This window comes from Oryzias latipes, chromosome 4 (genome assembly GCF_053564925.1).
Source record: "Oryzias latipes strain Hd-rR chromosome 4, Olatipes_Hd-rR_3.1".
Lineage (NCBI taxonomy): Eukaryota > Metazoa > Chordata > Actinopteri > Beloniformes > Adrianichthyidae > Oryzias > Oryzias latipes.
Window position 1 is genome coordinate 4193567 of NC_136240.1, and position 14145 is coordinate 4207711.

The following is a 14145-nucleotide window of genomic DNA, read 5'->3' on the forward strand; positions in this document are numbered from 1 at the left end:
GACGCCGCATGGAGCAGGAGCTCCTGAAGGTTGCGTGAATGTTTGCGCGCTGACGTCAAGCGCCAGGGTAAAATAATCCATGGATTTGTCCAATGCGCGTGCTCGCTGGACCCAGTCCTCATTTAAACCACGAAGAGAGTGGAGTGTTGGACAGAAGACGTCTGTGGGTTCTGGAGCTGTTGGCGCATCGGCTCCACTTTCACTTGTTGGGAAAGAAAAAAACGTTTTTTCTTTGGCAGAAAAGCATTGATGCATATTTCTGTGTTATGGACGAAAGTCAGGAAATCCCTTCAGAAGCACGCGGAGTGGAATCGTTTGAAGTTTTGATTAGAGAAAGTGATTAAATAAAGCGGCCTAAATCATTAAATGATGTGTGTACAAACCCATTGTTCCTGGCTAACTGCACACAAAGCGGACACAGATTTGACACATTTCTTTCCATGAATGTCAGTCAGACGCCACCTAACGGCGTCATGGTGGAACTGCAGCCGCGTAGAGGCCTTGAGGCCTGCATGCGCATCCCGCCGCACGGTGACCACCGCGCAGCCAAAAAGCACCTTCAGTCAGGCCGTGCAACCTGCAGCCCTGCAGCGGAGGCCCGGGCTGCTGCACGGAGGACCAGCTTCTCCAACATCCCTGTCTGCTTCTGACAACAGCAGACACGAGGAGAATCTGTCCAAATCCTTTAGTGAGACTAACCATTCCCCAGGTCTCCGGTTCCTTCATAGTCTGAATTAAATTAGTAAAATATGCTCTGGAGCATTGGGTTAGGATCTGCGCTGTGCTGTAAAAGTTATCTTTAAATAAATTGAAATAAACGAAATAAAAAGTTTAAAACTGGGCTGGTGTAGGCTAAGGCCTAAAAAGGCCACAGAGGTCTGAGATGAAACACTGTGAAATCCATTTGCAATTTGTTCCACAAGAGAACATGCAAGTTATGTCATTTTTAGATTTTAATAAATGAAAATGATTTTAGCACAGATTGTAGAACAGTGCTTTTATTTCTAAAATTTGGCGTAAATGATACATTAATTAATCAAATTCCCTTAAATCAAAGAGTTGATGATGTTTTCAGGCTGTAAAAGGTGGAGGGTCTCAGAGATTTATTCTTTTAAAATAAAAAAAAAGATGCCAAAGTAAACAAACCAAAGACATGAAGTGATTTTTAACAAAGATGCAAGGCAACAATTTTTCTTGAGAAGCATTAGTAAATATTGGCTTTAACAAGCTGTAGCTTCAACTTCTTCTCCTTATTTTTTTATAAAAGAAAATAACAGATTAAATAAAAGTAAAAAATTTACTGAAAGAAAATGAAAACATCCAAAGCACAAGTGTGAGAAGTTTTAAGTGTGAGAAAAATAAACCTGTTTAAAATTTAAATAAAAAAGGAAGCTGCTCTTCATCATTTCCTGAATCTATTTCAACATTTTTCTCAAATGAAGTTTGTCGTTTGTGTAAATAAAAACTAAAAACAATTTAATTTTCACATAAATTTGGGTAACATCTTCTTTAATAAGGAAGTATGTTTACAACATGTCCCAGTCTGTCCTCTTCATCACTTGCTGAGTCAATGTCCGACACTGTAATTTTCTCTGGTCCCCTGGCGAACTTAGTCAGTGATGAAATGTACAGCCGCTTTTAATCATTTAACCGCTGGCTTTCTAGATGGTGCCCAAAAAACGGCGTTGGTTTTGTGGATAACTGGAGCATGTTCTCCTCTTTCTAGAAACATTTCTGCTAGTCTTAGTCTGTCAACCTGACAACCCAGAGACGAGACCCGGGTGCAGAGCAGCAGTGTAAAACGCTCCTCTGAGCCTCCCTTAGGGTTAGTGCTGGTGCAAAACCCATGCAGGGAAAGTCAAGCAGTTATAGCTTTAACTTATGTGCTAAAAGAAAAGAGAAAGGAGTGCGTCACAGAAACCTTAAAGGGACAGACAGCGGTTCTCACAAGCAGTTAATTAATTATAACAACCTCAGTCTTCTAGCTTTAACAGAAACTTGGCTCCAACAGGATGGCTATGTTAGATTGAATGAAGCACCCCCCCCCCCCCCCCCTCACTTATGCTAACTATCAGAGATCCAGGATTTCAGGAAAGGAGGTGGTTTGGCAGTACTATCACAGTCTAGCTTACTTCTCAGCCCTAAAGTTAAAAATGTTTATAACTACTTTGAAAGCATCATATTGTCTATAAGTCACCCAAACAGGAAGACTCGAAAACCTGTTTTATTCATAATTATTTATCGCCCCCCCGGCCCATATTCAGAATTTTTAACTGAGTTTTCCGACTTCCTATCGACTATTGTCTTAGATTCTGATCAAACTATAATATTAGGGGATTTCAATATTCATGTTGATGACCCCAGTGACTGCCTAGTGGCTTTTGCAGCTTTATTAGATGATGTTGGTTTCACCCAAAGTGTGAATGAACCCACTCACTGTCATAAGCACACCCTGGACCTTGTTTTAACCCATGGTATAGAGATCAGCCAGCTGAGTGTCCTTCCTCTTAACCCCATCATTTCTGATCACTTTATGATTACCTTCCAGTTTACATTAGAACACGCTACCGCCCCAGTGAATAAGAAACAGCTTAGAAGAACCTTAACTGTCCGTTCTGTGTCTGAGTTTAAACACAAAGATCAACCAATACTGGCTTAACGTCATGTGTGAGGAGCTTTAAACAATGCAGAAAATAAGACAGGTTAAAGGTAACAAATGAAGGTCAGTATATGACTGCAGTACAATCGGCAAACAACCAGCTTCCTGCTCTGCTCCATTCTGATCATCCACTGTCAGATCCATGAACGTCTTGGTTTTCCTGGTCTGAGCTGGAATCTGGATCAAAACTGGACGGCTGCAATTTTGTTGCTCTGGTAAGGTTGGAGTTGTGAGGGGCTGTAAGCTAGCGGGGGAGAGAGAGGAAACAAAACACAAGTTTACTCTGCACAAATGGTCCCGCCCAGAACGCAGAGGTAAAGAAAAGGACAGTTGTTGTTTGAAATGTGACTATTTGCACATGAGAGGAAGACCAGTGGAAAGAAGTAAGCGGTGGAACTGAACCACAACATTACTCAGGTTTCCAAAGGGGTTTAGTTCATACTCCTTTTGTTAGCACAGGTCAACTGATGAATACCAAAAACAAGTTCAAGTAACAGGTTCATAAATGTGATTCAGGTTTATTCAATGAACTGAAGATGGTTGTAAAAATAAAGAGATAAATCTATGAGTGTGTACAGTGTCCTGACCCTCCCCCTTTGCTTCCATTCCCTGTTATAACACCTGTTCATCTTAGTTTCATATTACCTTGCTCACCACCACCTGTCTGCAAGAAAATGGTCAGTCCTTGTCAGCTCTCCGGCCGAGGTTCGGGCTCTGCCCGGTCCTCCCATTCCTGACCCTGACCCTGGTCTTCTTCCATTCCTCATGTTTTCTATGCTCTGCCCAGCATGCTAATAATGATAACAGTTAATTGGTTTTATCTATGCTTTTACACAGATGTTCCAGGTTTTTCCAATGTGTCCATTATTCATTCATACTTGGTGACGGTGAGCTACTGTTGTAGCCACAGCTGCCCTGGGGCAGACTGACAGAGGCGTGGCTGCCAGTTTGCGCCTACGGCCTCTCTGACCGTCACCGGGACATTTATGCACATCCACACACCAGTGGAGCCACACTGGAGGCAAGGAGGGTGAAGTGTCTTGCCCAAGGACACAACGACAGTTGACTGGGGGGAGCGGGGATCAAACCCCTGAGTCTTCGATCATTGGCCATCATGCTCAACTACCTGAGCCACTGCTGCCCATAATGCTGTTTTCCTTAAAAATCTACTCCAGTGTGAAGATTCCTTACCTGCTTCTTCCTACCCAAGAACCTGTGTATGAAACGTTTAAATTAAAATCAATAAGATGTTGATTTTCTTTACTTGATCTGCAATGTGTAGCAATGATCACTAGTTTAATGTGATTATGTGTTCTAAAAATAAATGATTATTACATCTCAGTTACCTAAAGTGTGAATCATTAATGTTTACTGAAAAGATGTAAGAATTCTTTCTGAGGATCATGAATGAATGTTTTCTGAAGATAATCAATCATTAATGAGCTCCTGATTTTGTAACTATCAGATCAGAACTGGATTACAAAAACGATGTAAAACTATAAAATGAATTTACTCAGTAGTTGGTATTATATTATTATGTGGGATTATATAAACTCGCTTCTTCCCGCTCCTTTTCAAGCAATAAATCAAGCTCTCTTTGACTTCCGTTAATGATCACTATTTTTAATTAAGTAAATGTGATTTAAGTGTGACTTTGTTTTTATTTGTCTGTTTTTCATATATCTATGCATTTAATCATTTCTGTAATGAGTGTGATCAATCTTTGTGATTGTTTTTGTATCGACTACAATGCTTAAATTCAACAAATCAAATCAAATCAAATCAAACATCAAAATACATCCGATGTAAAACAACTAACTTCCATAATATATTTAATTCTTAGAATTTTTATTTGAAGTGACAGTGGAGACTCAATGGAGCCGCATGTTATCCAGAATTCTAAGATAGAAACACCCAGCTTATATATAGAGTATTTCTATGGTCTTATGGATGTAGTTAAAATGTAAAAACTTCATGAGTTTTTATTTCGTTTTAAAACTCTATTTAAATCCATTTATGTCCGTTCTTAATTTTTTTCGCTCTTCTTTTTTTTTAAATAAATACTTATTCACTGTTGTAAAAAAAATGAAGCGCGTGAAAGCAGGTAATGACGTCACAACGACATCCGGGTCGGGTCGCTCACATGTCAGTCGCTGTAACTTTCAGAAGACGTTCAAGAATGTCCAGGAACGCCGCGAGACAGCTGTGAGCTCGTGCCCTGCTAGAGGAAATGGTGAGTTAACGGTGACGTTTTCTCTTGACTCCCGCAGGAACCGCAGGGTCGACCCGCGCGCGCACAGGAGCCGTAGATGCTAGCTCCGGCTAACACTAGTACCAACAGGCGGACAGCTGCTGCTGGAGTTTTGGCTAAATTTAGATTTGCAGTCATTTGCTGTGTTCAATTCATTGTGCAGAAGGTTTCAGCATGCCACGTCTTGGCGTTAAATGCGCGTAATTTTGTTGTTATTTTAGGCTGGAACTACTTTTGCAGCGCGTATTAATACACACAGGGCTGTTGTTGAAAGTTTGCTGTTTGTTTCCTCTGAGGCTCTGATGGGGGTTCAGCTGGTGGTCAGCCTGCTGGCTGCTAGCATCATGCAGAGGATGGCTCCTCACTTCTCCTTCGCTCGCTGGCTCCTCTGTAACGGAAGGTAGGGCTCACCTGCTGCTGCAGTGCAGCCAGACCTGCATTCCTGCTGCTCCCACTGATGATTGACACTTGGATCCCCTCAGTTTATTTAGGTTCAAGCATCCTTCAGAGGGGGAACTGTGTGCGCTGGCAGGGAAGCAGATGCCCAAGCAAAACAGGAGAGACAGGTAGGAATTCAGTGACTTTACAACAACTGCATTAAAGACCCACTCTGATCACCGTCTGATCCATTGTCAAAGTGTTCCCATTGGTCTTTTCGTCATGTTAAAGCAGTTTTTACTCAAAATCCAAAAACCTGCATCGGATTCTAGGACTTAGTTCTCTGCAGAGCAGCAGGAGCTCATCAGAAATTCCCCTCTAGTGGGCGGGACTGATGGCGCAGAATAAGCCTGCCATTATTGCTTTTATTTACATTCTCTCCCACTAGCTTACAGCCCCTCAAAAACCCCAGCCTAACATTAGTGCTGCAACAAAAATGGTGATCCTTATCAGAGCTATGCAGCCGTGCAGATCTGAATCTGATCCAGATTCCAGCTCAGACCAGGAAAACATGGATCTGTTTGTCTGCAGGTGGGTGATCAGAATAGAGCAGAGCAGGGAGCTGGTGGTCTTCAGATTGTAGTTTGTTCTTAACAGCTACAACCTTTCTAAACGGCATTTATTCGTCTGCTTTGATTCACAATTTAAATACATAGAAATATTCAGGAACACTGAGCTTAATTTTCTTTATACATGTCCTCCATCGTAAGAAAAAAAAACTACACATTTTTATTGGAGTGGGTCTTTAAGCACAGGTACCATTTCAGGGCTCCAGACTAACTGTTTTCACTAGGAGCACTGTGGCCCCCAACTGAAAACTTTAGGGGCACAACCAGAAAATTTAGGGGCGCATACCGTAAATCAACATGCTAACCAAATCTACTAATTTCCACTGTATTACTAATAAATACTTTAATAATAGATGCAGAAATTACAATGTGCTGTTTCTAATTCAGTGTCACATTTTAATCTGCACTTTTGAAAATACAAGGTAAACTGACAGCACCATCGCTGTCATGACAGTACAAATAGTAAAAAAAATACCATACATTTATAATTAAAAAAAAAGTTTTTAGTAACTAAGTGATTACCGTAGTAACCTTTCGGTCATTTCACAGTTACAAACAACACTTAAATGTATGTAAACATTAGGGGATGGAAATTCATGTTGACGACACCAAATAGGTGCAGCCAAGATGCACAATAGTTTGAGATCACCCAGGTGGACTCAACGCTGTTCAGATCACGTGGTGTGAGACGTGTATTTTTGTTTTTTCTCTAACATCACCTGTCAATCATCACAAAAATATCACGAGAAAGGGGTGGAAGCAAGACCCCAACCTGAGCGAACGCAGCTGGAATTTTAGTACTGAACTGACTGAAAGCTGCCCTACAGACTACAAAACAATGCATTATGGGACATGTGTCCTGATGGTTTTTGTAGTTCAGTGATCAATCAAGATAATTTAAAATACCAAATGATTAAAAAAAGGCTACATCCATTACAAAACATTAAAATAATTATAAAAGATGTAATATCACTGATCATACTTAGGGGGAGAGGCATATTAAAACTAAATTGAATGTTAAGGACTACAACTTCCTTACGCTTACCCATAGTTCAGACGCACAAATCAGGTTGTGATGATATTTGTCTCCGTTTCCTTCCCACAGATGTTTACGCGCACTCGATTATCTCTAGGCCCCTCCCCCTCTACGCATTTTAGCCACTTACAGTGACTTTCCCTATTCTTCTCACACGCATTGGCCGCCTCAGGCATCACTCAATGAAACGCGAGAGTGTGCTCGTGTCTCATGAGTATGTGTGCGAGTGTGTGTCTGTCTGCGTGTGTGCGCTCGCGTCTCATTGATTATTTCATTGCTCATTTCATTGATCATTGACGTGCCCCTTCAACGTTTAATGTATAAAAAATACGGAGGGTGGGGGAGGCAAATTTATTGGTAGCACATGTGCGACTGAGTGTAAAATATAGTCGCACACTCTCAAATTTTGGTCGCAAAATGCCACATTTTGGTCGCTGTCTGGAGCCCTGCATTTAGATGTTGGTTAAGGAATCCACACAGAGCCAGAACATTTGCTACAATGAGATCTGTCTGTCTGTCTCTCAAGCTTTGATGTTGTCATGTTTGTCTTTCATGGTTGTTAGTAGAAAACAAAACGGTGAGAGCAAACCTCTCACGGTGCCCAAAGACATCGACCTGCACCTGGAGACAGCTCCCGTCAAAGCGATGGATGCCCTGGGTAAAAATCAGATTTCCTTTGAAAATCTAAATATACAAAACTACTGTAAACGCTCTCCAACTATCCTGTTGTTGTGAAATGAAACCTCTAACCATTTGTACTTCCAGTTCTGCGGTTCTTCCTGGAGTACCAGTGGCTGGTTGACTTTGCAGTCTACGCTGTTGGAGTCTTCCTCTTCACTGAGTGTTATTACAGCGTAGTAGACGCCAGCAAAGAGGTCAACATTGGAGCCATGTGGTGTCTCCTAATTGTTGTCTTTGGTCTGTATCCTTTAAAGCCACATTGTGTATGTTGTGATACACGATCACACACTTGAATCCTCCCGGTGCTTTAAAATGACCAGTCACTCGGCGGGACAAAGACTCAGAGGACGACCTTTAACCTGAGCTGCTCAGAAAGACCCTTCATACTTTGATGAGCCACTACTTCCACTCAGAGGAGGGGGGGGAGCGCTCCGTGTGTCTGGCCTTTGGCTTCCTCTCTCTCCTTGTGGCCATGCTTGTGCTGGTCGTCAAGGAGGACTACTTGGAATTCGGCCTTGAGTCCGGATTTTCCAGCCTGTTTGACAACTTGGAAATCTTTGCCAAGCAGCAGGGCTATGCGGAGTGGTCGTAAGTATTTGTTTGATTATATGGTATATGGTTGTGTGTAAAATAAAAGCCGCCTTTGCTGACCAGTATTTGTCTGTGTGACGTGCTGCTGGATTTGGCCTGTGCACCAGCATCCCTGTGACCAGGCTGACCGTCAAGCTCTTTCTGGCAGCTGTGTGTGCGTACATCGGTGCCCTACTGGCTTTTCCTGGACTGCGTCTGGCTCAGACTCACCTGGATGCGGTACAGATGAACTCAGAACGCCCTTTAATCCAGTAGGTCGAAGCGTGAAGACGATATAACGTATGGAAATCGATTCTACCAGTGTCTGTCTGTCCCTATAGGATCCTGTTGCACATGGGTTTCTTGTCTCCAGTCGTGGTTTTGGTCCTGTGGGTGAAGCCTATCGCTAGAGACTTTCTGGCAAACGCACCGATGGGAAAGACTTCTGTCACTCTGTGAGTGGACGCGTGTGCCCACAGGCACTAAAGCAGCCCTTTTCCCTGATATTATCCACTTTGCAGAGTGTCCAGTGCCGCATTTGACAGCATGCGCTTGTGGATCATCGTGGCGCTGTGTGCTCTGCGGCTGGGCCTGATACGGTACCACCTGCAGGCCTACCTCAACCTGGCTAACAAATGGGTGGAGCAGATGAAGAAGGAGGCGGGACGCATTGCTGCTATTGACATTCAGAGAAAGGTCGAACATCTTTACTGTTCCTGTTCTTCCTTTATCCGTCTTTTTTAGAAGAATCCTGAACTTCTCCACATTTCTGTTGGAATAAACGTAGAAGACTGTAATAAAATGTAACCTAGTACATTGTTAGCGCATAAGAGATAACATAGAAGAACCCCACATGTAGCCAAAAGTAAATGTTTCCTTCACGTTTCTTCCATTGTGATATTGCTGGACAGCCTACCATGAATGGACTCTTAAGATCCACCACAGGAAAAGAATTGCCCTTACAATCTTTAGGTTTACAGACGTTTTATTTCCTTTTAAAAGAATTTGAAATACCATGTGAAAGTATGTTGCTCTGAAAATACAAATCATTCTTTGTAAAGAATGTAAAATGTGAGGCAGACCTCGCAAAATTGCCCTGTTCTTAATGTTTCTAACAGAGATCCTAAAATTAGAAGGTCCTGCCTCTGCACACATGACAAGACTATGGCTCTCAAAGGAGCGCGGCCACTAAAGTAACCAGCACCTGTTAGACCCAGCGTTTTTGGAAATGGGACACAATTGGATCATATATGGTATTATGCATTTAAAAGGAAAGAGTCTAGCTGATCAGCGCTAGCTCCATGGAGAAAGTGTGTGTGTGTGTGTGTGTGTTAGCCTGCAGGCGTTGCTGGCAGTGCAGACTCCTCTTGGAAGGGGCTGTTCTCACTGGTTTACATCACAGTCGCTGTGGTTCCATGTGCCAAATATCTGTGATCGGATCAAAGATCTGATTAGAACTGAACTGTGTGCATGGGCCCAGAAAAACTTAATGAAATTAAAAAAAACGTTTACATACACCACACTGTTGGTCAGAATAAATGTACATGTGCAAAACTGTTTAAAATACTGGAAACAGCCGTAGAAGAAGAAATAGTGAGTTCTGTTGTAAACAATAAAGCTGCAGCACAGAGAGAGAGGATCTTCTAAATGTGCTTTTATTGTTATGATTATTATTAGCTGCTAGTTCGATCATTATTTTTTAAAATATGTGCAGCGAATGCTTTATTCTTGGCAGAAAGGATCCAGAAGGAGGGTTAGGGTTAGGCTGTGTGCTAACAACAACATTTATCCATGGATGAACCTAAAATCAATGTGTTCAAAGCTGCAATCTGCATCTAGACAGAATGTAAATATAGGGGAAAAACGTCAGCCTTTGTTTTGTCTGGACACGGCTGGAAACATGAATTCACACGAAGCCTCCTCTAGAGCGTCACACCATCTACGCGTGACATAAAAACCTGTGCAGTAGTGACCCACGATTGGAATAAAATCGGCATAACCCACCCATCTGGATCGAAAGGAAATTTTGATCCACATGAGTCTGATCGGGGCAGAGGATTCCTAACGCTGTGTTTACATGACACATTTTTAATCTGATCGGGCGTTTATTCCGATTACTTTTGTCCATGTAAACCCAGCCAATTTAAGGCCAAAGTATGTGCTCTAACCATTGACTGTTTAAGAGAACTGGACTGATTGACTCCTCGCCTCCAGCGTTCCAAGCAGGGAATACATTCTGGCTCCAAGACGCTAAAATTCCTAGACTTCTTTAGAGAAATAAACAGTTGTTTCTCAGTCATTCTATTGGTCAGAATAACTATTCTTGATTGTGATAAAGATGAACAGGGGCACTAAGTCCAGGTCTCATACACAATCAATGATGTACGTATATTCTCTGTTTCAATTGTATCAATAACCAGCATTATAAAACCCTAACTGCTCATTCTTGTTTCCTGTAGGTTACTCGAGTATTTTGCTACTTGACTGTAGTTACTCTTCAGTATCTGGTTCCTGTTTTCCTCATCCTCTTCTCCACTCTCTCACTAAAAGCCCTGGGTGAGTCAAATACAGCCTGAACTCTGTCATTCCAGCTGCTCTTTTTGGGAGACATTTTCATTGATCCAGACTGTTCCAATGGAGGAAAACCACATCCGTTTGAAACATTCACTGCCAAGAGTTTGATGACAGCAGCCAGCTCAGGACAGCTTTGTGTGCAATCAGTAAAACACCATGTTTGTATTAGAATAGCAGGTTTGTCTTTCTAGTCCTCATCAGTTTATTCAGGAATGAATAAAGACTATAACATCCCGGTAAAAGATCACACTTCTTCAGAATGATCTTTGATTCAGTTGGACTCAGTTGGGCAGTAAAAGATGCTTTTATTCCTTTTTGATTGTATGAAAAAAGTATCATAATGGAGATTTTTAGTTGTAAAGTTTTTTGAGGTTTTGCTGTTTGGTCCTGACTGGTAGAGCTGCCATGGAAATCTGAAGCAGAGATTCAATCAATTTCATTAACTTTTCTTTGAAAGCATAAAGGTTACAGTTCACTTTTCTTCAGGAAACACTCTGCAGCTTGAACTGTAACTGTGGCTACAGTTTCTGCCAAAAAACCTCCCTGTCATCCCAGTGAGACAAAATACCGTTTTATTTTTAAACTGGAATGTGGTGTCAGAAATACCAGAAGTATTTACTCGCTCTTAGTCAAAGAAAGTTCTGTTCAAGGGACTTCGACTACCTGCTTTCAAACCTTAGACCTGTTTGACCAATCAACAGTCAGCGTGACACATTTTTCAAATTCAAACTCTAGTTATGAAGCACTTTTCATTCAGCAGCTTTACAGGTTTAAAACAACTTAAAAATAAAATTATGAAACGCAGAATTCCCACAACCGCGACACTGTGCCCCCTGCTGGTTTATCACAGCAGTGATCAAAAATCCCACACCGTCACAGCTCCACAGGTGCTCTGGCGGACAGGTGCTCTGGCGGACAGGTGCTCTGGCGGACAGGTGCTCTGGCGGACAGGTGCTCTGGCGGACAGGTGGAAAATACCAAACCAGAATCCGATTTTTAAGGCAGTGTGTCTTTATGAAACAGATTTCAATCAGCAGGACTTTTAATGCCTCAAGTTGTTTAGCTTGAGGATTTTTTTTAAATGTAAACTTGGATTAATAGTTAACTTTGATCAATTCATGACTTTGTGCTGATTAACCAGAAAAATAAGTGTCAGTTTTATTTCATTCTAAATCTAATAAAGGTCAGGTCAGGTCAGCTTTTCAAGAACACAGAGCAGTAGTACGAATGTTTCACACTCGTATCTCATAATGTAAACATTTAAACAGCCTGAATGAATTCTGTGTTTTAGCTGATAATGGACCATCACTGTTTGCTTTCAGGGGACTTCTCCTGGGGAATGGGGAACGAGGAGACTCCTGGAGTGACTCCAGCCTTGGTGATGTCCACAGCAGCACCTGTCCTGTCCGGTGGGGTGGATGAAGATGAAGATGGGATGGAGGACATGGAGGAAGACATCCAGGCCACAGCAGCTCGCCTGTCGGAGACCTTTACGGCTCTACGTTCTGTCCTTACCCCACTTTTCTTCCGCGGTTTCTTTGCCTTCCTGACCTGGTGGGTGGCTGCCTGCCAAGTTATCAGCTCCTTGTTTGGGATCTACTTCCACCAGTATCTAATGCAGAACTAGAGCAGCTGAGGGGCTGTGGGCTCATTTTTCAGCTGTGAGGGTGTCCTCCTGCAGAAACAGAGGCCTTTTATGGAAATCCTACAACAGACAAAGTTTGCTTTTCTGTGCAGCTCTGTGGTCAGAGAGGCAGTTCCACCAGCAGACTACAGCAACACAAATATCCAAAACAGCTGGGGCTTGTTTCACACAGGAGGTTCTACACGGTCAGGTACACGTCTGAACATCTCTGCTCTTAAAGTTCAGGGAGTTCCAGCATGATGCAGCCTACAGGACGGCCCAGACCTCTGCCACCGCAGAGGGTCTTCATGGCTGTCATTGCAGTTTCGACGTCTCACTCTGATCTTAAAGAGGAGTTGAATGAAGAAGTTCATTTCCTTCATGCAAACAGCTGCTGTTTCATCTGTTGTCCTTATTCTTTTCCAGAAATCTTGACCCTCTACTGATTTACAAAATTCAAATTCAAAATTGTCTGTGCCAATTCTATAGCATTTTAGGAAAATGTACGCTTTCTTTTCTGAGGTCTTTGTAGCAGAAAGACGAGTCGCATCGTAACAAACACGGCTTTAGACTCTATTAAATCCATAGATTTAAGAGATTTAATCTGTGGTGGGAGCGTGTACAAATAGACATCAATTGGGATGTGGCAGCAATACATGAATATCCATGGTAATCTATACTTCACCATGGTTTTTTCTGCTTCAAACCAGGAAAAATGTTTCGGTGTAAAGCTTGCAGGACAGATGATCCATCCAGCTGTGCAGATGTTTTCTGACGCTTCTGCCTGAAGCTAAACCTGCCAGATACTTTTAGCCGTTAATGATGTCAAATGGACTGTTGGATATTGGCTGGATTAAAAAAAAAAACAAAGGTAAAAATTGGAAGTAAGAACTGCAATAATTGTTTTTGATTATGTGTTTGATTTGCTCTTAACAGTCAGTTGATGACAAAACTGTTATCAATGGTCTAATGATAAAAACAGCAGGATGTGCTCCTGTGACGCCACTACAACTACAGATAGTCTGAGATGAGCTGAAAGGCTGAAAAACTAGCTGATCTGACTTTATTCTACAGGCCCCTTCAGCCCCCCATCCAGCCCCCCATCCAGCTTCATTTAGCCGTTTTCTCTGCTGCTGCTGCATTTGAATGCTACCTTTGATATAGTTGTTGGTGGATGATAGTACATACTTTTTGTACGGGAGACTTGGTCTCTCTTAAAGAACCGATTCAAGAGTGCTAATTTAAATTTTTGTTCTCATTGGGAGCTGACTGAGTTGCAAATGAGGTGAGAGTGTTATGAGTTTGAAGTTATTTGTTGAAGTTAAGCACTGGAGTGTCTGTTTAACCCCGGGGTCTGCAGAAGCCGATGAGTTTGTCTTGTTTGAAATGTCTGGTTTTTATGCAGGTAGTGGATTCCTCTCAATGGCAAACATGCAACATTTCTGTCTCTGGATGTTCTTTCCAGACTCTCCCTTTCATTCACATTTTACTAAACTTGCTTTTTTGACCTGTTTTTATTTAAAACTCTGAATATTTAAAAACTGCTTCTTCAGTTAAATTGTTTTCCTTGGTCTAAAATGATGCTGAAGGCTTTTGTTTAGTTTGCTTCAGTTTTGTGTTGTTTTTTTCAGTGCATGGTGTGTTGAAGAGCGGCAGAATAAACATGAGCCCTTTGTTGGACATCGTCTTTTACTTGAGTTTTCCTGACGGAGTAGATGCATTAAAGACCTTTGCTGTGTTTGA

The 14145-nt window shown here is 42.0% G+C and overlaps 1 protein-coding gene across 2 annotated transcripts; it reads left to right on the forward strand.

Annotated features, from left to right (window-relative positions):
- The first annotated feature begins 4746 nt into the window (after positions 1-4746).
- tmem161a (transmembrane protein 161A) lies at positions 4747-14145 on the forward strand. 2 transcript variants are annotated; one of them, XM_011473537.4, is made up of 11 exons: positions 4747-4892; positions 5207-5310; positions 5393-5476; positions 7517-7611; positions 7719-7875; positions 8007-8222; positions 8333-8476; positions 8546-8659; positions 8726-8900; positions 10664-10760; positions 12101-14145. In XM_011473537.4, the coding sequence occupies exons 1-11, from the start codon at positions 4890-4892 to the stop codon at positions 12403-12405; spliced, it is 1494 nt and encodes a 497-aa protein (XP_011471839.1). In that variant the 5' UTR covers positions 4747-4889; the 3' UTR covers positions 12406-14145. The 2 variants fall into 2 exon arrangements, with proteins under 2 accessions (XP_011471839.1, XP_004067794.1); XM_004067746.5 differs by having other exon boundaries at positions 7520-7611.

Bases quoted from the DNA above. Each gene is read 5' to 3' on its own strand.
- tmem161a (XM_011473537.4), top strand. The intron at 5,311-5,392 runs GTAGGGCTCACC...GGATCCCCTCAG, and splicing joins TGGCTCCTCTGTAACGGAAG to TTTATTTAGGTTCAAGCATC. The intron at 8,223-8,332 runs GTAAGTATTTGT...CCTGTGCACCAG, and splicing joins CAGGGCTATGCGGAGTGGTC to CATCCCTGTGACCAGGCTGA.